At 32.9% G+C, this 27762-nt stretch overlaps 3 protein-coding genes across 9 annotated transcripts in view; 2 read left to right on the forward strand and 1 right to left on the reverse strand.

The window, feature by feature from the left end:
* The window catches only part of LOC101899725 (peroxidase), a 142430-nt gene extending 141973 nt beyond the window's left edge, over positions 1-457 (forward strand). For both annotated transcript variants that reach the window (XM_059124027.1, XM_059124033.1), the window contains exon 10: positions 54-457. In XM_059124027.1, the coding sequence (XP_058980010.1) occupies positions 54-135 (82 nt within the window). In that variant the 3' untranslated portion in view covers positions 136-457. The remainder of the gene's footprint in view (positions 1-53) is intronic.
* Positions 458-3574: 3117 nt separating this feature from the next.
* LOC101897822 (transcription factor IIIB 90 kDa subunit) overlaps positions 3575-27762 on the forward strand; it is an 85791-nt gene continuing 61603 nt past the window's right edge. Inside the window, exons 1-3 of the mRNA XM_059124051.1 lie at positions 3575-3823; positions 3889-4257; positions 4861-4965. Coding sequence (XP_058980034.1) covers positions 3751-3823; positions 3889-4257; positions 4861-4965 — 547 coding nt within the window. The 5' untranslated portion in view covers positions 3575-3750. The remainder of the gene's footprint in view (positions 3824-3888; positions 4258-4860; positions 4966-27762) is intronic.
* The window catches only part of LOC101897360 (BTB/POZ domain-containing protein 6-B), a 33997-nt gene continuing 14906 nt past the window's right edge, over positions 8672-27762 (reverse strand). The window contains exons 1-5 of one of the 6 annotated variants that reach the window (XM_005188218.4): positions 25017-25398; positions 13570-14178; positions 13344-13491; positions 12605-13279; positions 8672-12013 (exon numbers count right to left, since the gene is read on the reverse strand). In XM_005188218.4, coding sequence (XP_005188275.2) covers positions 11422-12013; positions 12605-13279; positions 13344-13491; positions 13570-14178; positions 25017-25089 — 2097 coding nt within the window. In that variant the 5' untranslated portion in view covers positions 25090-25398 and the 3' untranslated portion in view covers positions 8672-11421. Of the gene's footprint in view, positions 12014-12604; positions 13280-13343; positions 13492-13569; positions 14179-18577; positions 18781-18830; positions 18973-19071; positions 19889-20905; positions 21164-25016; positions 25399-27762 lie in introns of those variants that run through there. The other 5 variants (XM_059124042.1, XM_005188219.4, XM_020038454.2 and 2 more) reach the window with 5 other exon arrangements.

Here is a 27762-nt window from a genome sequence, read left to right on the forward strand (position 1 = left end):
GAGACTTTTTCAGAAACTTCCGAGCATAACATATTGTTTCACTTTAATTACAGCAATCCTGTTGTGCCATGCTCAAATATACCCCAAGTTGATTTGACCAAATGGATTGACAAGAAACCACACTATGGCAAATAATAATAATTAAAAACAAACTTTACTGACAAATTTGTATTTATTTTATATTTTTCTTACTTATAAAGGGTGATTTTGCCTTCTATCTGAAAAAAATTATTAAAACTATATATTTTTTATACACAAATTCTTTATCTAAATAATGTTTCGAAGTATTTGGAAAAAAAAAAAACCAAAATCATACCGATACTGTATTTCTTGTTCCATTCTACATAGCTGCAATTGTAAATATTAATTTAAATACACTTTATATTAATTGTACAAAATATCAATAGATTTCTTCGTTAAATGAATTAAATAAATATACTTTTTTATAATCATAAAATATGTTTTTAATTGAAATACTGTTAAAAGGTTCAGTGCATTAAAGTTCAATATACCATTAACGAGTAAAAAACCCTGTAAGTTCGGCCGGGCCGATCTTTGAATATCCTCTATCATTTGAAACGAATTTGATAATTTTCAAAAAATAAAATCCGTTAAAAATTCTGTTTAAATCCTAAAAAAATACCGATTGTAGCCTTTATACTGGGTTCTATACGACGACGTGGACCTGTATAGGCAACTTTTGTCGTAAGCCATTAGAATATTCAAACGCGAAACTTGAAAAAAATCGGTGAATAACGTAGCCAAAATCATCAAAATACCGAATATCGGAGGTACCGTTATATGGGGGCTAAACGAAGATTTTCTGACAATTTTCTGTCATAGGCTGTAGTATCCATTACGAACTTCAAATACCAAATTTGAAATAATTCCGGTGAATAATGTCGCTAAATTAATCAAAGTACCGAATATCGGGAGGTACCGTTATATGGGGGCTATACGAAGACGTGGACCTGCACATACAATTTTATGTCATAGGCTGTAGTACTACGAACATCAAATACCAAATTTCAAACAATTCCGGTGAATAATGTCGCTAAAATCATCAAAATATATATGGGGCTATACCAAAACGTGTACCTACATGACCCCATTGTACAACAAGGAGGTAGAACAGCTTCGTAAAAGTGCAGAAATACACCCCTGAGGCAATGACCGCTTTCTGTCAGAATTATTCAAAATTAGATTCAAAAGGTTGTTCCAATTTATTTAATATTTTTCCTTATTTTGAATATTGATTAAAAAGCGCGAATGATGAAAGACAAGGCCAGATTTTCTTTCAAAAATATTATCCAACTTGATCCATCTTTCAATTCCATGAAAAAAATGGTTATTACCTTTAATGTGCAACCTGCAATCTTCAATTCTTCCAATCATTGATTTTTAAAATATTTTGTTTTTGTTTTTCAAAAAATAAATACATACACAAAATTGGCAGAAGTGGGGCACACTTAGAAAAAATTTGTAATCAGGTGGTAGCTCTACCTTACCTTTTTATTGTACCATGCATGACCCATTTTCAATACCAAAAGTCCTGCAGACATAATACACGTTTGAGTAAAATTTTATCAACCTACTTCATTTCGATCGGAAGCTAGAGTGATTTCCACAGACGGACAGACAACGGACATCCCTAAATCGACATAGACATTTTGTTAGTTCTTTTAGTAAGAGTTTACATTTTCTTGTATATTTGACAACATCTCAAAAGGAAATAAATCCACCATTTAGTATTTTTACCTTATAGCTTTTTGAAGAATAACCTCATTTATGAGGCATATGTGACATATGTATATGCAATGGATTTGGCAATTTATATCCACTGAGTTAACTTAATCCGATAAATTGTAAATATACCATTACTCTCTGAGAGTTGCTGAACAATTCTTCCATGAAAAAAAAAATACACACAGACCTAATGTACTGATCAATTTTATTTTTTGTGTGAAACTTTTACTTCAAAGAAACAAGGAAAAATGCAACTGTATACTGGAGCCTTACCATGCCAAATAGACAATTGGTTTTGTTTATTTTTCATTTTTTTCACAAAATTAATAAATTGGGGAAACCCACAAAACATGAATGGAAGCATGGCTCAATAAGAAAGGTTGGTCAACTTCAGAGGAACTAGAAAAACGCAACTCTGTGCTGGAGACTTATAGTGTCAAATAGGCTTTAAAATATGCAACAGTTGGGTTTGTTTATTTTTAATTTTTTTTTCAAACAAATTTCTTATATTGGGAAAAACCCGCGAACAAAAATGAAATTTCGGGGTTATTCCACAAGGTTAAATATAAAATAGTAGGAAAATACAGTTCTATAACAAAATTGTGCAATTTGTTACCCGTTTACGTCGAAAATTTGCACTTATTTTGTAACCAAATTTGAAATAATTTCAAATTATTGTATTATTTATTCAAATCAACACACACACGTGCACAAAATGTATATATGTTTTGACAGAATAAGGGCACCAAAGAAAAAAATAATTAGGGTGTAGCTTTGTTATACCTTCTGTAATTATGCCATGCACACACATATTTACAAAATGTGTAGATGTTTTGACAGAATAGGGGCACCAAAAAACAAAATTTTGGGAAAAATATCATATTTGAGTCTTAATACTGTGCGTGATTTTTCATTCATGTTTCGCGATTTCCTCTTGCATTTGTGTTAATAAATTTGAAGTTGCAACACTCTTAGTCTAGAGATTGCTTTTTCAAACATATAATCGTACAATTTTAACGTTTTAGTTCTTAAGCCCGCAACATTTTTTGTTCAGTAACATCCCACGCATTGCTCTCATTTAAGGGATTGTTTTTTTTTTTTTTTTTTTTTTTTGGGTAAAAACAGCACCTATTAATATTTTGTAACAATTGTTAAAAAATATCGAGGAAAGAAACATACGTGGATGGTAGATAATACAGATAGATGCATCAACGATCGGGAACATTGATATGCTTTCAATTTAAGAGTTTTGCTCAAAAGAAGTTTTTTATACGTTTTCTTGAAATTCGGAGGTTGTTATAATATTTATTGTTCAACAACTTTAACCAATTTTTAACCAAAAAAGTTTTTCATTCAATTCCAAATTTGGTTGGACAATTCATACTACCAGCAGTTGTGTCGATGCGACTACTTGTATTATTATATCATGAATATATGTCGATGATGATATTAATTATTCTATGAAAAATAATTAATTGATGAAAAATAATCAAGATTTGTTTTTGTTTTGTTTTTATAGAAACAAGTTTTATTTCCTTTCTATTTTTTTATTTTTGACATTTCCTTTATTTTAAAAGTTTTTATTTCATTTTTTCATGGAACAATTCTTACTGAGAAAATTTTTCAAGCATTCAATTCAGAAACTCTTTTTAATTCAACTGTAAATTGCTCAATTTACTTGTTTTCACTAACTCAACTGACACACCTAATAAATCATGTGTGGATTCTGTTTCTTGTACTCCAAGTTAGATACTAAACAGCTGTATCTACTTCTTACAGTTCCTTCTAATGAATGCCTTCATTGAACTATGTCGACTATAAACATCTGATTGGACATGTTGATGTCAGTTTGTGTGTGTGTGAATGTACTGCGTTTGTTTTTGCAAAAAAGCGGCAGTGCATATCGGGATATTTGCAAAATAACTTTAGTTGAATAAAAGAAAACGTTCTGCATTTGGGTAAAATTCGAATTTTCAATCGGAAGAGAATCGAAAAAAGAACATAATGTCGTCGGGCGTAAAATGTCGTAACTGTGGTTCCACCGATATCGAAGAAGATAATGCACGTGGCGATCGAGGTAATGCTAATGAGTTCCTACATATTTTACATAGCTTATTGTATTTGTTTATATTTCCATTGCAGTTTGTACGAATTGCGGTTCGGTTCTTGAGGATTCTTTGATTGTATCGGAAATACAATTCGAAGAGGTAGGCCATGGTTCGTCGGCAATCGGTCAATTTGTTTCGGCTGAATCTTCAGGTGGTGCCACTAACTATGGCTATGGTAAATTTCAAGTTGGTAGTGGCACCGAATCGCGTGAAGTGACACTGAAAAAGGCCAAACGTGAAATAACACATTTGTGCCAGCAGTTACAGTTGACACAGCATTACATCGATACGGCTTTGAATTTCTTTAAAATGGCCCTAATGCGCCACCTAACCCGTGGTCGTAAGAGTACACATATTTATGCTGCTTGCGTCTACATAACTTGTCGTACGGAAGGAACATCACGTAAGTAACTACCTGGGTATATCCTAATAATAACTAAATTAAATAGTTTCTGTATGCTGGATCTCTTCGATTAATTTCTGAGCTTTATTTGGTGTGAATATAAAATTTATTATTCATTTACATTTACAAAGTTGCTTCATTTTTTTGTTGAGTTTTTGAAGATAGCGTAAATTTTTCGCGTTCACCGAAAATCATTAACAATTTCCAAAAATTTTACTTTAAAAACTGAAAACTACACGTTATTAAAAAAATATATAATAGTCGTGGGCTACATCAAATGAAAATCTAATTTTGAAAAACGAAATTTGCATATGTTCATTAATAAAGTTCGTATAGATCGTATATACTTTTATTGTTGTCAGTAGAAGGACTTTATACATCGCTGTTATCAGGAGAATAAAACTAAACTCCCGTTAAAATTTTAAAACACTTCCAGCTGAGGACCTAAGTTCTTTGTAAATGCTAATAACATTAGAAATCGCTATTATTTTTTAAGGCGAGTCAATAATGCAATGTTTGAGAGATAGCTCAGCAATAACTGATCGAATCGGGTCCTATAGAAGCGACAAATATATTAAAAAAATAAATTTTTATTTATTTCAGATTTACTAATAGACATAAGTGATGTGCAGCAAATATGTTCCTACGAACTCGGCCGAACCTATTTAAAACTTTCAAATGCTTTGTGCATAAATATTCCATCTGTGGGTGAGTGAATTTATATTTTTATTTATTTATATTTATATATTTCAAAAATTTGTTTTATATTTTTTAACTATTTAATTACTCTAATGTAATTGTGAAATTATTAGATCTGCTGTAAATATAAGATATATCTCATATATGTCTCATAAAAAAACTTATCGAACATTGATAAAGTCCAAATTTGGAAGCAAATGGAAAACATTCGGCTAACTCCTTCTCTTATTTCCCCCAATTACGCGTTTAGACACAAATAGCAGAACCGTTTTATCTCTTGCGGTTATTAATGGCAAAATTTCATGGAATTTTGTGTAAAGCTCTTAGCTACAATGTTCACTAGATAGCAAAAATTCTCATATAAGGGCTTTGAAATTATGGAATCCAATCTGAACTTAATGTATGGGGCATTTCCGCGTAGTAAAATATTGAATATCGATTTTGCGACATGATTTAATGATTTTTAAAGTCTGAAGACACATTTTCAAAACAAACAGGCCTGAAAATTTATGCAAGTTTTCAAACAAAACTTTATTATTAGCGCACCAGCGTACTAAATTATCAGCGCACCAGTTCGATATCACTTTATTCATATTAAAGTTTTTACTTTATTGAAAATGTTAATCGAAAAATAATTACTTTTTGCACAAAAAAAGCCTTTAAAATCTTTTGTTTTGAAATTTACCCAAGAACATATTAGTTGTACCCTTGCACAATGGATCCACATCCATTTTTTTCTGTTCAAAACTATTTCATGGTCTTTTCATAATAAAAATTGGCCTCCACCATATCTAAATCCAAGAAATCAACATTGTCCTCAATATCAAATTTCATAATTCAAGCTCTATTCATTAATTCAACGGCACTCAAATTTAGTACAATTTAGTTTCGAGCCATCGTAGCACGCATACCCAAATCCATCTCCTTTTCTCAAAACTATATAGCAACAGTGGCCTCCATATCAAATTTCCGAATTCCAGCTCTATCCTAAGACCCAAACCTAAATGTATTACCGTACTTTTCGTACAGGTATACCACTAAAACCACTTCCTTCTCTCCAACCCAGACACCAACAGTGACCTCGATACCAATTTTAAGAATTCTATCTGTATTTGTGATATTTTGCACTTCTCGTACGTTCATAGTGCGAATTTCCAAAACCACCACTTCATCTCAACTAGAGACCTCAACAGTGACATCCATATCAAATTACAGGATTTCAGCCAAATTTCAGAATTTCTTCACCCAATAGCAAAACCTCCTACAGATTTCAATTCCAGATACCAACAGAGGCCCCAATATTAAATTGAATATTCCAGGCCTATCCCCTCACCCAATACCAACATTTAATACCATTTAGTATTTTTCGTACAAATATAATGGGTCGCATTTCCGAGCCACTGCCAAATATGAAACACTGATACCATTGTTAATCTCAATACCATATCTAAAACCACTTCCATATCTTAATTCCAGATGCTAAAGAGACCTCTATATCGAAGTTAAGGATTCCAGCCCTATCCCCTCATCTAATACCAAATATAGTACCATTTAGTTCTTTTCATATAATTACCGTGCACCACCTCCTTATGTCCAGGCTACAAATTAAATCCGTGTTAGTCCTTATTAGTACTTTAAATGCATACTTGTTTCTTCTTGATAAAATTTTCTAATCATAACTTCATATATCGTACTAAATTTCCACAACTTCAAGGTTTTCTATATTATTCAAGTTTTTCCTTTTTGGAATGAATAATAGGAATTTCCCCCGTTGCCAAATTTACTACTATTTAGTACAAATATATATATCCAAAACCATCTCCGTATCTCAACACCCGATACCAAGAGAGCCACCTCACTATCAAATTTCGGGATTCCAAATATAGAACCATTTAGTACTTCTCGTACAAATTTAGTGCACAGTTTCAAAACAATTTCCATATCTCCATTCCAGACACCTACACAGACCTCAATATCAAAGTTGAGGATACAAAATTTGGTATTTTGCGTACGAATATATTTCATATATATTTCAATTCAAATTTCATAATTTCTGCTCTATTCCCTCACCCAATACCAAATTTAGTTATTTTCGTAAAATTATAGCACACATTATCAATTATAACAACTAGCATATCTTAATCCAGATACCAACACAGACTTCAATATCACATTTCGCGTTTCCACCATTTAGTATCTTTCGTACAAATTTAAGACGAATTTCCAAGCCGCCGCCAAATCTTAAACACAAATACCATCAGTAATCTAAATATCAAATCTCTGAATTTTATCTCTATCCCTTCACCAATACCAAATGTAGCGCCATTCACTACTTTTCTTACAATTAATGTACACATTTCCGCAATCACTTCCATGTGTCCAGGCTATTCAGGAACAGCGATCCTAATGCTCGATTTCAGATTTCAAGCACTACCTGTTCGGCCAAATTGTACCAAACGTAGTATTATTTAGTACATTTTAAAACCACCTCTTTATTACGAAGATACTACCAACAGGAGCCCCAATACAAATTTCCAAGTTTCAGCTTCTACCATTTAATGCTATTCGCTCACTTAGTTCACATTTCCAAGCCACCTTCATATATTAAACTTAGTTTCCAACCTTAGAAGAAGTTTTGTAATATTTTAGAACATTTCCTAAATGTTAAGTTCGAATTTGCAATAACGCTTTGGTTTATCTATTCCACACTTCATCACTGTCTCTCATTCCAAATTTTAGAATTCCAGCTCCACCGATGCATCACAATTCCAATTTGTACCAAATTTAGTACCATTTAGTACACATATAAGTACGAATTTCCGAAGCTTCCCCCCAATCCTCCCACGATAATCCCAATTCCAAATTTTAGGATTTCGCCCATGTATTTTTTAGTACATATAAGTACACATTTCCAAAACTACCCTTATCTTACACTCCCACATTAATCTTATTTCCAATTTTCATACAGTCCAATAGAAATCTTATTTTTAAATTTCAAGATTTCAACTCTACCGGTTCACACAACATTTAAATTGTATTAAATTTAGTACCATTTAGAACACATAAGTACGACTTTAGTACTTTTCGCCCACATAAGCACAAATGTCGAAAACTACTTTCCTTTCGTAATGTTAATTTCAAATTTCAGTATTCCAGCTCCATCCATTCCTCTAAATTCAAATTGTACTTAATTTAGTACTGTTTAGTACTATTCGTATACATGAAAACACACATTTAAAACAGATTCCAAATTTCAGGTTTTTAGCTCTAACAGTTCACATGATACGAAATTGTACCAGATGTAGTACATTTTATTATTTTTCGTGCACATATCCTGCGAATTTCCAAAAATCATTTAGTACATCTTTCATGCACTTCATCTGTGACCTCATTCTAAATTAAAGAGTTTTAGTTCACCTGCTTCCTCAAATCAAATTCATATTTAATAATTTTTAATACTTTTGTAACGTTCTAATACGGATTTCAAAAAAAAAAAAAAAAACAGCCTTATCTGACCCCTTCGGACCAAGAGTAACCCTCACCCAAAAATTCAAGATTCTAGCTTCAGACGTTTCGTCGGGGCGTTTATGAATCGTTAAGTCAGTCAATCACTTTTCTTTTTTATTACCCCTCAAACTAGGGGTTCTCCCTTGCCATTCGAATGAGCAGTTCAATTTACTTACAATTTTTTTAAACCAATGAAACAGGCATCAACTTTTTAAAAATTTCTAAAAATTATTTTTTTATTTATTTAATGCTTTTTCAATAGGAGATTATAATAATTAAATTCATTTTCTGTATGTGGGGAGACATACCTAAAAAAATGTTGGAAACATTTTGTATACATAGTTCAGTACAAGACGCTGCGGAGTGATTTAATAAACATAATTAAAGGCACAAAAAGAAAGCATAGAAAACAAAAAGTAGATCAATTAAAGTTGTAAAACAAAATATTCGGCTTCATATAAATAGGAATATAATAAGAATAGCATATATAATGTAGATGTAAAGGATATCAAGAAAAAAACAAAACGTTTGCGAGGATAATTCTAGGAAGGAATAAAGCAAAAGCCATATGTATGTGTATAAATGCAATAATATTTGGAATTGAAACTACAAAAAAAAAAAAACGTTATAAAATGCTATGTGTATTCAAGGATTACCTATGGAATTGTTACAATAATCCTGGGAATAATGGGCTAATTATGTTGTAATTGTGTTTTGTTTTTTTTTTTTTTCATAATAATCATATCATTTTAATGAAGTACCATTCGTTTGTTTGTCATACTTTTTTCTTTTTTTTTCGTATTTTTGGCATAAATATTTCTTTCTTTTCCTTTTTTTTGTAAAGATGTTTTCAATAAAATTGGGTTTGGTTTTTTGTCTTTTCTTTTTAACTTCTTTAGTTTTGTTAACTGGTCAAATATTATATTCAAGGATAATCTACATTTTTATTAACGTAATATAATAACTTGTTTTTTTTTTTAATGAAAAATGACTTTTTTATAATAATAAATTTAAATATATGTATATATTTATATTATTTTGTATATATGCATGTAGCAATGTTTTGTATATATATAGATATATATGTATGTATATATTTAAGAAGTTATATTTTTTGTATTTTTGTTTATCTTTTCCTAATAATTTTAAAGATCCCAGTGTTTAGAGTTTTCCAATATATTTATTTTTTATGTATATCTTTTTTTTCTTATTAATTCTTTGTAATTGATTGCCTTTAGTGTGTATGTGTGCTGTATATAATCTACACCACAAACTTAATATTTTTGGAACTTTTATATATGAATATGTTTTAAGTTAATGGTATGGGAATATGAGCCAAAAACACCATCGCTAAATTGACCAATCGAATAACAACGACGGATTATTTAAAGCTGGTAATTTTATCAGTTCAAGTTGTTAGTTTTGTTTATATCTGTGTGTGCCATTTCGTTATCTTCATTCCTGTGGTATTACCTTTGATAAAAATACAAAGAATTTTATTTCATGGGATATTTTTAAGAATGCCAAGAGTTTATTATCCACAATATGTAAATAAAGGAGGTTTTGTTTGTTTTTATGGGTGCGATGATCTGAAGCACTGTGGAACAAATTCAAATAATTCCCAATCAATACAAATGCATACATCTCCAAGCTTTGGTAGACCAAAAGGTATACTACCTTTTTTTAAGACATTTTACATCGGGCTCATTCATTTGAAATTCTACTTTCGATATTCTTAGTTTTGTTATACAAGATGTCGATATTTAGTAGAATTGCATTGAGGGAAAATAATCAATTTTGACAGTAGTGAAAACTATGTTAAGATAGGGTGGGTGTTTGATTTTTAAATGTGCTGATCACTCGATAATATAAGTCCCATATATGTAGAATTTCCCATTCGAAATTCGTATAATTACGATTTCATTCCCATTTGGAATTCGTATAATTACGATTTCACAAAAATAATCTAGCTCTTGCTGGGAAAATTAGTATGACTACTCTTTGTCTACCACAGTACTCTTCTAGCTGAGTCATATAATAAAAAAAAAAAAACATTCTTATGCCATTCTTATCAGCCGTTTTTTATAAATTTCTTCAGAAGGTAATACGATTCGAATTTTTGAGGAATTAATTGAAGGTTTTTGACTCTTGGCGTGCTAGTCGTTGTTATCAGCTGCACGGAATCCCCTCTATGTGTAAAATTCAAATCAAAACAGAGAATTAAATAAATTAAAAATATTTGTGTTTTAATGGTGGTGTAGGCTTTTTAAACGCAACAATCGACATTGGCCGACTTTTAGCTCTTTGTTTCAATATTTTTTATTCTTTAAAATAGTTTATTGCAAATGTATTACTGTTGTATATAAAATTATGTTTGTCTTTTTTCGAGTCTTGACAATATGAGTGATGACGATGTGAACTAATGCAATGAAGTAGTGTTGTAATGGTGTATTTGTTATTCTGAATATTGCTTTAATTTTTTCGTATTAATGTTTGTTTTATAGTAGTTATGGATGTTTAACAGACTTTAATGTTCCCTTCATGTTTCCATTTCTGGTGCTGAAATCTTGTTTTCTATTTTTTCTATGTGTATGTATGCCTCTTACTACATATCCTGCATTCGGATTACTTTTGTTGTTGGTTTTTGTTTTTTAGAATATAGTTGTTTTATTTCAAATGTTATTATTATCCAAAAGTAAGAGATATATGTTTATATATAAACTAAATCGGTATATGACTAACATGATTTTGTTATATAATTTATAACTATATAATTATGCTTCTAATGAGAGATAAAGAGAATGAGTAAAGGGGATGAAAGAGATAGAAAAAAACCATTGTTTCAATGTTTGTTATTTTTTTGTTTGTTTGTTTGTTTGTTCATATATATGTGTATAAATGTAATAGTTGCTTTTGTGTCTTTTCTTCAAAATCTTGTTCATCTACTTGAATATACTCCTAATTTGATGAAGTACCACCTCCATCTGTACTAGAACATGCTCCTAACAATTCATCACAATTTGCTGATAGTTCACTAGAATTACGATTACTGCGACTTTGATGACTGCCATTGCTGGTGGCGGTATTATTAGCGGTGCCCGAAGTTGCCAATAGGCCGCCGATTCCGCAAGCAGCCTCCAATTCACCAATTGGACTGGCACACATCGATTGCATTGGTGAGGGTACCGCCGTTGGTCCGTAAAATATTAATTCCGGTATTTGACCACCTTGTACACCGGTACCATTGGTACTCTCCGACGACGATTGAAATTGGAACGTTACATTGCCCATGCACACTTCCGACATACCCTCCTGACCGAAAAACGATAACTCAATGCCGTCTAATATAACCGAAGCTGTATAATAACATTCAGGTTCAATTTGTATAGGATTTTCAAAGAAAACATGGAAGGTATTTGAGGAACCATCGGAAAAGAATTTTGTATCATTTTCGGCGAGTGTACGACCCAAGCGTTTCAGTTCAATCTTAACATTATATGTTGCAGCACCAGTCGAAGATCCATATAAACCGAAACCAACAATGAAGATTCTGTAAAAAAAAATATAAAAAAAATTAGAAATAATTTTGTTTAATATTTTTGTAGTTGCCTTAGAAATTTCAAAAGTTTACGGAAGTTTCCTTTTTAGTGAACTAAATAAGTATATCTAAAGAAAATCAATACTATCTTAATGATTTTATTCTGAAGGCGACTCATCGCTGTTTACTTAGAAGCCCTAATGTTACTACATAATGGACGGAATATACTCTATCTTAGACATTGACAAAAAATCACTCAAAAAATCTTTTTGTTGTTTAGTCCTAGACATCTTTCTTGTTAGTGCAAATAGTCACATTTGGTTGTATAAAGACTGCATATAAAGACGTATGCCCCAAAAATAGTCTATTTGGGTTGTTAATAAAGAATATTCTCTACAAGTCTTTAAAACTTGACGATTTAGTGGAGCAAACTCATTCTCGCTTATTAAATCTGTTTTTTGTTAACATACTATACTCTCTTTTCTCTTCACCTGATTTGTGGTCATCAAGAATGTCAATTCTTCTATTTAATTTTAAAACTAGATCTCATTTCTCTCATTTCTACTTAATAAACCTTGGTATATATTAGTTGTCAGTGCTCACCTTCGATCCACCGAAAATTGTATACTATCACAACGACCACGATAACGCCATTGATTCGATCGATATGCACACGATTGAAAACGATGACAAACCTGTGTCTTTAAACCGGCCCGGGACTTGGTTGGAAAGTTCAATGAAGGTTTTACCTTGGCCGTAAAGTGTAGAAACATATCAATCGTTTCCTGTGAAGTTAAAATGCCCGTCTGTGCAACGCCATTGGCAAATTCATCCAATGACATGGTGGGAATGCGGATTAAATGCAACGCTTGACCCAAAACCTTTCGCATATTTTGTGGCGTCGGTTCAATTGACATTTTCTGGCAACAATTCTGAGCCCAATTCAAACCGGCCTCAAAGAGATGTATCTCCTTGCAGTTGAGTGTTTCGCGCCATAAAATCGATTCGAAAGTCTTGAGATCAATATCAACAAAATCCTCAGATTTTATGGCCATCTCGGCCTGAGCATCGATTACTTCCCAGCAACGTTGCATCAGTTCGGGCTCTTCGAAAAGACGTGATTGACTGAGAAGTAGACAGGCGTTTTTTGCCGTTAGCTTAACTTCTAAATAGTTGACACAGGCTCTAGCCAAATGTGGTACAATATATTTTTTGGCTGCATATAGTGTGGCTAATATATTATCAGGTTCCAATTGTATTTCATCGCAATATAAATATCTGGAAAATAGAGAGAAGTAAATTATAGGTTTTTGTGAAATGAATTGAGAAATCACATCCCTACCTTAACAAGGTAAGAAAGGCCGATGGTTCCACATCAGGCACTTTAATTTCATTTTTATTTTCAGCCAAACCTCCATAAAACATTGCATAAAATACTGAACTACCAGTGGCCAAAATATATTTGTGAGCTGGTATAGTTTGAACGGCATCTGAAAAAAAAGAAGAAAATCATTTTCGAATATTATAATTTCCAGTACTTGCACTTTCACTTTTAATTAACAACTTACCGAAATCTCCTCCCACCACAAATCGCACATCGGACATTAATTCATTGTTAAACATGGCTGCATTACGTTCCAGCACGGTGGCCTTTGTTGCTTGCCAATTGGGATCGGCTGTATCATTGGAATTGGAGGCTCCCAAATTTGCATAGGATAAACTGCTTGAGCTAACGCCATTTGGACACACGTAAGAGCCACTGCCATTTGTGGCGGCACCCATTGCTGATCCCGTGGAACTTGATGGCAGACAAAATGACGAGGGACTAATGGCACCCGGCGAGGCCAAGGGTGATGAGGGCGCACTTATCGGTTGTGTTATTTGTATATTATTTTCCCCAGATGATGCTGATGATGAGGCAGAAGCAGCCGCTGAGCCACTACTGCTGCTAACATTTCGTTCATTTCCGCCAGCTGTGGCCACGCCAGCAGCAGCGGCAGCCGATGATAGTCCACCACCGCCGCCGCTACTACCACGTGTTGATTGTTGTTGGTGTTGCTGTTGTTGTTGATGCTGCTGTTGTTGTTGCTGCTGTTGTTGTTGTTGCTGCTGCTGATGGCCTGAATTATTATGTGGTGGGGAGAGCAGCATACCATTGCCATTATTTAAAGTTTCCACTATTTATGATGGACACATCAACATGAGTATAATGTGATATATTGAAGATGATGACGATTATGATGATACGATATGAGGGGGGAACGAACACAAAAAGAGAGAGAAAGAAAAATAAGAAAATTTGTTTAATGGTTTGTCCGAGAGCTTTAGGTCCATAATTTATGCTTTGTTTATATAAAAGTTTGTGCGTGTGGACACAACGTATTTGTGTGTGAGCTTGTGTATTTGTTTAGTATAAATACTAATAGAATGCAGTTTGTGTCGTTGTTGGCTATTTAGTCCGCCGCTGACTGACAGACTGACACAAGTCTGTCTAGTTTTTCACTTCAATGTTTAACATGACCTTCAATTACAATCATTATCATATTTATTTATATATAAAAATACATACATAGTGGTCTAGTTTATACCGCTATCTATCACACATATATATTTAACTAGCTGAACCCGGTGCGCTTCGCTACCCCTTTTGATTTTATATGCATTCAAAATTTTATTTACGAATATATGTTGGATAAAGAAAAACAAATTTAAAAATTAAAAAAAATATTGCACTAATTTAATGCGTTAATAAACAAAATCATTACAAAAGCAGTAACATGACATGCATACACGAAGGGTTTGTCCTTTGGATTTATTTATTTCATAGCAAATACCAAGCGTGCAGGAAACTGCAATTTTTTTAAGTAGAGTGGCATTTCTATTGCAATTAGTGAATTCGAGATAGCAACATACTTCGCCGTAATAAGCGTATTTCAAATAAATTGTTGTGTTGTTTTTTAGTGTTAGCCTAAGGCGTTGTGGGTCAATAGTTCTTATTAAAATCATATCCCAATCTGATCCGATTTAAATATAATTTAAAAAAAATTACTTTTACACCAAACTCCGCTACACCTTTCATATTTAATTGAAATTGGTGCGTCAAATATGTGAAATCGGCCGAGAATATATATATGGGAGCTATATCCAAATCTTAACTAATTTCCAATTAATTTATCACATTTATTATTATAACAAAATTCCGCCACACATTCTGAATTTCATTGGAATCTGTCATATATATCGTGTTTGGTGCATAATATGTATGAAATCGGCCGAAATATATATGTTAGCTATATCCAAACCTCAACTGATTTCAATATAATTGTGCAATTTTTGCTGGTGCCAGATTTTGTCTCTCTCGCTTTGGGTGCATCAAATATGTGAAATCGGCTGAGTATATATATGGAGCTATAATCACATCTGAGCGTATTTGAATATAATTTGTCAAATGAGCATCAAATATGTGAAATCGGCGGATAATATATATGGGAGCTATATCCAAATCTGAACCGATTTTAATATAATTTGACTAAATTATTTTCTAATCAAAATCCCGTTACATATTCCAAAATTCTTGGAAATCGAACATACATATCGTGTATGGTGCATAAAATACTAGAAATCGGTCGAAAATATATATGAGAGCTATATACAAATCTGAACCGATTTTAATATAATTTGACAAATGTATATTTGTTTTAATTTCCGCTACACATTTCAAATTTCATTGAAATTAGAGATACATAGCGTGTTTGGTGCATCAAATACATGAAATCGGTCGAAAATATATATGGGAGCTATATCCAAATCTGAACCGATTTCAATATAATTTGAAAAATTCATTTTTGCTCCCGATTCCGTTACTTATTTTAAATTTCATTAAATTTGGACATACATATCTTGTTTGGTCCACCAATCACATGAAATCGGCCGAAAATGTATATGGGAGCTATATCCAAATCTGAACCGATTTCAATATAATTTGGGAAATAAATTTTTTTAGATAAAATCTATCACACGTTTCAAATTTCATTGAAATTGGGGATACATAGCGTGTTTGGTGCATCAAATGCTTGAAATCGGCCGAAAATATATATGGGAGCTATATCCAAATCTGAACCGATTTCAATATAATTTGACAAATTTATTTTCGGATCAAATCCCGTCACATATTCCAAATTTCATTGGAATCGAACATTCATATTGTGTTTGAGGCATCAAATGAACGAAATCGGTCGAAAATATATATGGGAGCTATATCCAAATCTGAACCGATTACAATATAATTTAGCAAACTTATTTTTGTTCCAAATTCCGTTACACATTCCAAATTTGGAGACTGTATCTTTAACCGATCAATAGATATGTGCATATAAAATCTAAATTTTTGGGAGGTACCTCCGATTCTGATGCTATATCTCCAGTTCCAAGTGGAAATTCAAAAATTTATATAGCCTATGTTACTTTCAGGCGATGTTGCAGTATATATGGAAATTTTCAGAAAAATCTATTCAGCAGTTTTCGAGTCCATAAATTACAAACAAACAAACAAACAAACAAACAAACGTACAAACATTTTCCTCTTTTATAGATATAAGAAGATAGAAGAAGAAGATATATGTATGTAGGTACATTTCCATCATAAGTGTGTCAGTCTGTATTTATTTGATTATTGCAAATTTGCTACATTGAGCAGGAAAGGTCTAGGGTGAGATGTTGCATTCAATTGTGGAGGCCGCCATCGGATGCTTAGGTTCTTTAAAATAGCGCAATTCACTTGCAATATGTATGGAGTTTATCATTACTTTTGTAACTCATAGAAAAAATTTAAGAAAGCAAAGTATATATATTCCTAATAAGTAATGTTAATGTGTTGGAAAATTTGGTATATTGCATATATCACGGTACGGTAACGGTACCTCCTGATTTTTGGGATTTTGATTAGCCACATTTTCAAGGGAATAGGTATTATAATAATGGAGCAGAAACGTTTCTATGCAGTCGTTTTGTTATAGTCCTCTTGGTGGAGCGAATTAAACTTGTTTTCTTATGACAATCCTAAATTATTGACGGTTCACCTCGTTTGAAAAAGACTCATTTCAGACCGTCTAGAAAGGCTCCATTCAGATCATATATAGATTACCTTCTTTATATATGAAATAAAGACTTCATTGACATGCTTCGTCTTTTATTATAGAATCCCTTCCTACCAGCAATAAATGTTCCCTTCAGCTTTTCTCATAAGCATTCAAGTCGCGTCTATAAATACCTTGTATAGTTTCAACTCAGCTTTTTCACTTCATCATTTAAATATTCCTTTGGCTTTCTACTTAGTGTTTGAAGGCTTCATTTCTGATTGACGAAAATGACTTCATTCAGGCAATTTATGAATACTCTCCTCAGCCCGTCTTAAAACATATCCTTTGGTTCGTCCCAATAGGCTCATATAGATACTACCTTCTTTTCTTATTTGTAAATACTACATTAAAATCCTTCATATTTTATTAGAGACTCCCTTCTTGCCAGCAATTCATTTCCCTTTCAGTTTTAATGCTAAGACTGTCTTTAAGTCATTGATTTCTCATCCTCTCAGTTCGTCATTAAATATCAATTTTTTGTTTTCTTTTTAAACTCAGGTTTTTCGAAAATGGCTTCATTCATGTAATTCAGAATCTTTTCAGCTTGTCACTCTCCTTAGTTTCGTCCATAAAAACTAGCACTAGCGATTAAAATTGCCGCTTTGAAAAATGCTACCGCAACTTCCCCAATCTTGTCTAAAAAGATTCGTAATTATCGCTTATTTAAAAAAAAATCTCGACCCTTTATTCACCTCCTTTATAAAGACTCTTTTCAGTTAGTAAAAAAAAGAAAGAAAAAAAAAACTAACTCAAAGTATTCTAAAAATAACCCCTTCGGCTCGTATAAATAATTTCGGCCTTTGTTGCACAATTCCAAGCGGCTTCAACTTTTTACGAATTCTTATTTTTGTTAGAGCTATTTGTATTTCTTCTAGGTTGTTCAGCTTTTTTACTTTCCGACTAAATCAGTGTTAATTTGAACATTTGACAATACTTCCATCAAAGATTTTGAATAAAAAAATAATTCTACATTGTGGTATAGGCACCCGATTATATGATGTGGACATTTTTCAATTGAATGATTGGCCTGTTCCAGAACTGCAAGAATATAAAACTTTTTATTAGATAACCGATTTTCCCTTTATGATATCGGAAAATATTGCAAAACTTGTAGATTCTTGCAGGTTCTGAAACAGAGCATATTTGTAATTTGGAATTTTGCATTGTCATTATTGAACAAACATTAGTTTTTTTATAGGATCTACTTTTTCGACAACTTAAATTTTAACAAAATTAGCGAAGGAAGTCCTCAATTTGTATTATATTGTTTGCACCTTTCTTTGCTCTCACAAAAATTTTTAACCTTTATTAAGGTATGGCGAGTTCACAAAATTCACTTTGCACATGCGTTTTTTGTCATTTGGGGCAGATGATAAACAACTCCATTAAAAAAAATTGTATATTCAAATGGTTATCGATTTCCATCACACAAACATACCACTGGGCATTTCTTTTGTTTTAAATAATCCAAAATATTTCCAATTAGATGTTTTGTCGGCACTTTTTTTCTGTACAGATTAAGAAGTCGGATGAACGGAAGAGTAGAAGACGAAGAAGGCAGTCATCATCATGTTCTTTTAAACTTCTCAAATGACTGATGGATTTAAGTGTCAATTTCTGTTGTAGCAGCCTTCAAACTTTACAACAAACTGTTATGCCAAACCCCACAACACAAACACACACACACTCACATCACATGCACCCAGGAGAGGGCAATAGTCTTTACGAATGTCGTAATAGGCAGGCAATATTTTCAAAGGCACAGAACAGAAGTTATTGCAATTCTTTTTTGTGCACACCATTTCAACAACATTTTGGTTGGTTTGTTTTCATCTTTTTTTTAATAGTTTTTTTTATCAATTGCCTTTTTGGACTGCTTGAAAAAAAGAAATCAACACAAACTTTTAAGTTTTGATAGTTATTATTCTTTACCTATTGCATCCAATATATCTATGAAACGATATAAAACCATGACATTTTTTTAATGTCTAATAACAACAACAACAATATTAATAATATATATGTATATAGAAACGACTTGGACAACAAGAACAATTTATAACCGTTTTTTTTTGTTTTGCCGTAAACACGAAATGAGAACACGCAATATTATTTTTTTTTATTTTTTGTTTTGTTTCTTTTTTCGCTTTAATTCTTGCCGTTTTGAAATTTTATAGTATTTTGTCGACTGTTTGGTGGCGGCGCGATGTTCCCAATGAATAATGTTGATTACGATGATGATGGCACAGAACAGACGTCGTCGACAACAACGATGTCGATGATGATGATGTTATTGTTGTTGGTGATACCGCGAGACTGCTGCTGCAACTGTTTTTAACGCGTGCCATCACTTCAACCAACAACACCTCAATAATATTGACTCTTGAACGAAATAATAAAAATAACACTGGCGACCAAAAGCGAGACCAAACAGAGAAAAAAACTGCACACACAATTCTTCAACTGTGGCGACGAGACTGAGGAGCAGGGCCCACGAACAAACCCTGCTTGCTTGGTCTCCACACTCAAAGTGTCTGTCCTCTTCTCGTCAACGAACAGCCAGCAGTACACATGTTCTTTGGCCACTCTAAAGTTGGGGAGGAGGTGGTAGTTGGGAGATTGGCGAACAAAGTATGCTTGCTGCTGCGGCGGCTGATTTTACAAAAGCGTGGAGTATTTTGGTACAAAAATAACCGCATTAAAAATTTTTCGTTGTAAGGAGAAAAAAAAACTCCCCGAAAAATAAAGAACGGCTACAAAGACGAACAGACGACAAATGTTGTGTGTGTCTTTTATAAAATCAAAATTTTAACTAAGAATAGGGAAGAACTTTTTATGTTGTTGTAGCCGTCGTCGCACACTTTTTTTTCGTCTATAAAGGAAGCTAAACACAAATAAGAAGCAAAAAAACACCAGAAATCGGGAGGGAGTGTGGTATTTTCTTCCGGACACCAGCTCATATACACGCACACACGATACACCAGAAAAGGCGCAAACGATAAAAATGTTGAAGAAAAAAAAAAAACAAATAGCTTGTCGTCGTCATCGTTTCTGCTGCAAACTTTAAAAGGTGCCGTCGTCTCCTTGCCTACATCCCCTTCCGTTTTACCTTCCTAGGCAAACAAACAAAACAAACTGCCTGCCCGGCCCGCCTGACTGCCTTCCCATTTGCACACACGACAACGACGATGACTACAACGTCTACTCCTGAGGTCTTCCTCTGCGCCGCAGTCATGAAGAAGAACAAATAATATGTCTAGATTTGTGGCAGGCAATGCATTTATCTTTTCTCTGATTTTTGTTTGTTCGAGTTTCTACCGTTTAATGTTTTCACTGCGTCCCTCCAGTTCTTGTAAAATATTAAAAAAACGAAAACAAAAATAAAATTCATATGTATGAAATGTTGTGTGTGTGACCAAAATAAACTTTGAATGTGGCATCTCATAACTTATGTAGCACCACCAGACATTAGCAACGACAGCTGTGCCATTATTTTTTATTCCTATAATGGTGTCCGATTTTTTTTTTTTCGCCAGAAAACGTAAATTGTTAGGGAAACACTTAAATGGTAACAAGTACCGCACCGGAGCCTTTATACATTAAAAGTTCTGTTTTTTTTAAGAAAAAGCCCGACGAGTTAAAAAAATTAACGTCGATCGTAAAACTAGAAAGATCTTGACCCAATAAGGGCTTGAATAAAAGATCTGCAAGCTTCTAAGTAAAAATACTTGTGAATTCTGCTAGGAGAATATTCTCGTTTACTTACAAGTATTGCTGAAGTTTACTGGATTAAGTTTATTCAAAAAATTCACAAAATCGGCTGGTCTCAAAGAAAACATTTTCGGCGCAGGACTTTTACTTGCACATTTACCAAATCTTTTTCAGATGTAATTCGAAACATTTTAATTGTAACTTGAGAACTCTATTTGTAATTCGAGTTATTCGAATGTTAAAATACCATGTATGAGTCTATAATTTGAAATCAAGTTAAAATATTTAATTTCTGTTTTCTAATTTGAATAATCGCACTCTTCGGCCAAAAACAAACTGATCGATCAAATTTTAAAAGAATTTCCTAAACATTTCTCCAACAACAATTTGCAAACTCTCGGAAAGTATTGCTCTCTCAATTCGCTCTAACATTCATTAAAATTTGTTACAAATTAATGTGTCAACAAACACACCTATTGTATTTTGCAAAATTTCCAAGCTGTATCAGTGGGCAGTTCGTGAAATCTTATCGAAATGCATTTCTGAGAATGTCAATGTGCCGAGATGGCAGTTCTTTTTTAAATAAAACTTTGAAAGTTTAGCTGTATTTGTTTTAGTTTCGGATTGGTCAAAAAGATAACGTCTAACCCCTCCTTGGGCAGCTAAAAACAAATTTTATGACTAATTAAACGAAAAGGATTCCACGCCAAATGTAATTTTAATTAGAATGACTTCTCATAGCAATTCATATTTTATCGAAGTTTTAACTTAACTGTAGAAATAAAAACGCTTCATTGCTGTTTTGCATTATCGTTTTGAGGATCAACATATGTATGCCCTAGAAAATGCTAATTTTACATAAATCTCATAACATTCATCATCATTGAAAATCCATGTAATTTTTTTTTATTTTTCACTGATTGAGATTCAGTTTTTAGGCCTATAAATATTGCAGTAATAAAAATAATTTATTCAAATCCATGAGACATCCTTATTCCAAAAGAAAAAAATATGACGCATGCTTAATGTAAACATAAAACCATCATGATTTTTTAATATCCCTAATATCCATTGGTTTTGTTTCTGTTTGTTGTTGTTGTTGTGGGGGAGGTTAACGCAGGCAAATGTTTTGATATTTCATATTTTTTGCAGCGTATGCCTAATTCATATACTGCAAGTATCGATTTCATAACAACATACACCAACAACTCAACATACATATAATTTAATATCTGGTCTTATAAGAAAGGCATCCCCTCAGTTTTATTATAACATGTTTGCCTTATTTTATGGGAAATGCAAACATTAGCTATTCGATATTACTATTATTCATTTTTGGCCTTATTTTTCGTTCAATATTGATCCTTGACTTTATTTGATGAATAAATATATTTGAAGTTCTGACTCATACTTAGTCCTCAAGAACATGGGATGAAACCGCATAAATTGGTGTTTTAAATACCAATGAAAAATTAATAAAATGAAAAGGTAATATTAAGAACCCACTAATGGGGGGCTTGGATGCAATAGTGAATATCGGATGTATATCCAACATATTTTCATTTAACGTGCCATTTACATTGCCAGCTCCATCGATTATAGGTCATATAAAAGGCGTATTATCGAAAAAAGCAAAATGTAGATGTTATAGCTTAGAAGCTGAAAATCCCCTCCATGCTTATATCTGTATATTATTGAGCTTCTAATTCAAATTTATTAGACAAGTCAATTCCGAATAATAATTTCAAGATCAAAACTCATTAAAACAATAAAATCCTTAATGTAATATATGAGTATCAATTGGGTCGTAAAATCGTATAAAAAGATTTGAAATTTTAAAATTACCAAGGAGTGTGTACCAAAACGTGAACAGCTTATTGCGAGTTTTAAGTTCAAAATGTAAAACAATTCCATTAAAAAAGTGGTTAAAATGATAAAAATACCGAATTTCGGTAGGTACCTTTATATCGGGAGTCATAAGAAAACATGAACGTATGGATAATACAGTGGTTGCTATTTATAGTCAACACCGAATATGAAATTTGAAACAGTTCCGTAGAAAAATGTGTCTAAAATTCTCAAATATAGTATAAATTGGCCCTTCATAGACGATGTTCTGCCACCGGAGGAAAGTATAAAAATGAGGTTTAAATAATTTCAAAATCGAATATCAGGAGGTACCATAATTAGGAAGCTTTAGTAAACGTGTTAACTCTAAAAGTTAATTTTACAAAAATCCTTTGAAAAAGTGCTTAGGATCAACAGAATATCGGGAGATGACGCTATGACAGGATTATACGTAAACAAGGACCAAGGTAGACAGTGTTTGTTATCTATTGCAAGCATCAATTTTTTTACTCTTCCATTGAAAAACGTGGCTTAAATACAGAATATCGGAAGGTTGCTATATCGTTGTATGGGTGCCATATGAAGACGTGGACTGACATGACCCAATTACGAACTTACTGACAAAATACACATGCGTTTTTACCTTTTATTTCAATTCTTTCGAAACAGCTTGATACACAGACAGGTCTAAAGTAATTATTTCGAGGAGATAAAACAGAATGATCAATAGTAGGAGACTTCGATATACATATTGCACCTCAAAGCAGGGTTATTCATGACTTATACATATTTATTCCTGTGAAAATTATTTTTCGACTATTTGCTTTCGACATTCATATCCATAATGAAACCTATTTTCCATGGTAAAAAAAAATGGAGGACAGAATCATTGTTAATGACAAGAAATACTCCCAGATTGTCCGCATGAAACTGAAAATTAGGACTTTCACAATATTTTTTATTGTACTGTAAGGGCTTTTTGTATCTTAAATAATTCTGAAATCAAATTCCAAATCCGTTACACGGTAATTAATCACTAGCCTCCTTTCACTGCTAATTTATTCCTTTTATCCCTTACTCACCACTTAGGGTAACTAAAAAGTCGTTTCCAACCAGCTAATCATAACTTTCCTCATATTCTGCACTACAACTCTGTTGTAACATATCAAGAGGGGCATTACACATTTCCAACTGTGTTTGTTTTGTCATTTTCCTCATTCACATCAATGTATGATTTGGACTAGAGATATGCATGACTCTTATGTGTGAATACATTTGTGTACGGATAGATAGACGGTGGTGTGCATATGTTCCTAGTTGATGATGATGATATTCTTGTATACTTAAGCCATAGCCAGCCAGTCAACCATCCAGCCATAGTTAGCGCACATATCCAATACAAAACAAGAGCACACTTTTCACCATACGCCGGGTCGTCCGGCCGACCGACCGACTAAATGGCGCACAGAGGGAAAAGGCATGTATGCCAGAACAGAACAAGAATAACAAACCCCTTAAAACTTTATTTGACTTGAAACCATATAAAATATTAAAAATTGCATATCCCAAGTAAAGAAGTGGTAAAAAAGGTGTGGGGATGGCGCTGATGTTGGCCTGGCTAGGCAGCTGTTTTTTCCTTCTAGTTGTTTGTTCCGTTTTCTCTCTTCATTTTATTTTTTTTTTTTGAATGAAATTACGTTACATTCAAAACATCAAGAGGGATGGATGGATGGAGCATGGCATGGCATGGATGAGAATAATGAAAGAAAAAAAAATCAATAATAAAAGAAGGGGACTAAGAAGGAACAGTATTCTTTGTTGTGTACAATTCCATGAGTAGGAAAACAGAAAAGCACACGAGACAAAATAGCAAATGATGACGTAGTTGATTGTGAGGGCAGCGGGGGCAATATGTTTGGCCACCCCTTCCACACACAAAGCAAAAATGCTACAACACTCTGACGTCGTTGCTTGGCTGACTGGCTGTCTGTATGTATAATGGTGGCATAAATGTTAACGTTGGCGCCTACAACGACGTCGTTTCACATTGTAGCACGGCACTTGTCTGTACTTTTGCTAATGGGGCAATACTGGAGGTTCGTCTGATTGTTACAGAGACAACGTCAAGCTTCTTTTTTTTGTATGCCATAACACTGTAGTAGCTTGTTCGTGGTGTCTCGAATTCTCAAGTGATAATTGCATTGTTGCTGCATATTCAGTTTTTCGCATCTAATGCATGTGTGTGTAAATATGTAGAATTTCTTTTCTCCAAATCCTATTTATTTTTTTAACACTCAACACCATTTGTACTAACTCACCATTTATCCAGGCATTCATTTGTGACATGGCCTCTTGATTTCGTTTACCCATAATCATAGGCCATTGAGACATGTTTTTTCCGTTTTTTGTGGTAATTCTAGCGTACCCGTTGTCGTCGTGCTGCCGCAGCCCTGTTGCAATTTGTTTGTATCGATTTTCTTTTGTTCGTTTTTAATTTGTAATTAATTTGCATTTAGTACAATTTTCTGTGAGATTTTCATTTCTCATTGCTTTTTGCCCATAAACCACGAGTATTTATTTAGCAATAATTACTATTTGTTAATTATTTTATGAGACTTTTTCTTGTTTTCTGTTCTATCGACACTAATTTCTCTGCTACTGCTTTTTCTGCTCTCTGGCTGGCTTGGCTGTTGTGTTGTTATTTTCTGACTTGTTTACTTCACTTTGACGGGCATCAACTTAAAGTGAGTGTTGTTAAAAGGAGGCAAGAAGAAGTAGATTTACCCCATATTTTTGGTGTTGCCAGAAGTTATTGAACAGGGTTGCCTGCTTTGAGGCAATAAAAGTGTCCAATATGGCAATTGAGTATGAATATCGACAAGCTCTGTTTTTTTGCCTAATGTACTTTGTATTAACAATAAAAAATATCTCAAAATTATTACAATGTGCATCTTAAGTAATCTTATGTAAAAAAAACTATTCAAACCTTTTTTTTTGATATTTGGAAAATTGAAGGAAATAGCTGAAATTTAGAATGGCATGAGAAGAAAATATTATTATATTCCTTTCAAGGGAATTTATTACCAATAATTCAACACTTTTCATTCATATTTTCCATTTTATCACAAAATATTTCCGAATAAAATATATTTTTCTACTTTTAGATTTATCTGGAAGGAAAAGGGTCAGCATCATTTTTGTCGCTCTATAAATTCAAAAACGTATGCATTTTGAATTGGATTTGAATCAATTGATTTGAATCGAACAGGGAAAATATTGTCTTTCTTTACTTTTCTCGAGACCAGCTTAATGATCTGTTGTCCGCTTAGAAAATGTTGTCAGGGGAAACAAGTAAAAAAGCTGTAAGTTCGGCCGGGCCGAACTTTTAATACCCTCCACCATTTGGTAAAAATTTGACAATTTCCAAAAAAAAAATCCGTTAAAAATTCTGTTAAAATCTTGAAAATACCGAATGTACATGTGTGCAAAATTTTAGCCTTCTATCTCAATTTGTTTGAAAGATAGCGTGATTACAACAGACAGACAGACACACAGACAGACAGACGGACATCGCTAAATCGTCTTAGAATTTTACGTTGATCAAGAATATATTTACTTTGTTGAGTCTGACATGAGTATTTCGAGGAGTTACAAACGGAATGACAAAATTAATATACCCTCCATAGTATGGTGGAGGGTATAATAAGTAAATACTTTATTTTCTTAATTCTACCATGGGTCGAATGTATATTAAAAAAAATTGGAAATAGGTTACTACAGAAAACAGGCCTGAGGATATACCCGCTTCCTGTTAGAATTAATAAAAATTATATGCAACAAGCTGTTGTTGATTATTTGATACATTTAATATTTTTAAAATGAAATAACTGGATTTCTTTCAAAAATATTGCAAAACTAATTAATATATTCAAAACACCCGCAAAATATGTTTTTTTCAATAGTTATTTTGAAAATATTTTGTTTTTATTTTTTTCAAAACAAAAAATACATACACGAAATGGGTAGAGGTCGGGTACACTTAGTAAACAATTGTAATCAGCTGGTAGTTCGAAAATAGTTATTCTTAAGTGCCCCGTACACCGTCAAAATGCATGACCTGTATTTTGTGGTGTTAGTGAACATTTTTATGTATGCGTCACACCTACAACGAATGAAGCAAAATCAGAATTTTTGATTTTTCTCGCGCACAGCGTATATGCATATTCTCGTTTGTGGTGTTTTTTTTTTTTTTTTTAAGCGCGATTCGTCGAATACTGCGAAAACAATTTTATGGAGTTGTTGGAAGTTTATCGATCGTTCATTTTCTTTCTTTTTTTAAACACACGACCAAAATCACAAAACCGTGTCGTCTGTTGTCGACATCGTTTGTGCAGCACGAAATGAAATTGTCGACATCCCATTTTCATATTCACAATATGGTACAAGCAGGTAACCCTGCAACTTAATATGCGTTGCCAACTACGTTGAAAATGATTTGTTATGATTTTAAGTTCTTTGATAACGCGTAGATGTCAGTGCAATGAAAACGTGAAAAGGTGCTGCCACAAGCAGTTCCTGTTTTTATGTTTTCAACTTCCAGTTTATGTGAATATTTTGTAAGTGTGCATGTGTGCACACGCAATGGACAAAATTCCAAAGCGAACAATTCTATTTTCACACTGCCCATGTTTATGGAAATCGGATGCAAAAATCAAAGCAAGGCCGAAAAAAACAAACATTGTAGTATTAATTTATTCAGTTTCCTCATTACCTAATTAAAATCCATTCACTTGCAATTGAATTGTTCAATTGAAGTCAGCCCGCAAACCTACTTAACAGAGACCTACATCCATACATAAGTGCTTGAATTTGTAATACATTTGAACAAAAAAAATGCACCACCCTCCCCGATGAATTCGGCAACATCAACAAATTCAATATTTGTTCCAAATTTAGTTTCGACGTTTTGACAATTACGCAAAAACAACATAAAAACCAAAATAAACTAGTGACAGTACACCATCGCCATTGTTGTATATCTTGCGACGCATGCAAATTCATAAC

Source organism: Musca domestica, unplaced genomic scaffold (assembly GCF_030504385.1).
Source record: "Musca domestica strain aabys unplaced genomic scaffold, Musca_domestica.polishedcontigs.V.1.1 1, whole genome shotgun sequence".
Lineage (NCBI taxonomy): Eukaryota > Metazoa > Arthropoda > Insecta > Diptera > Muscidae > Musca > Musca domestica.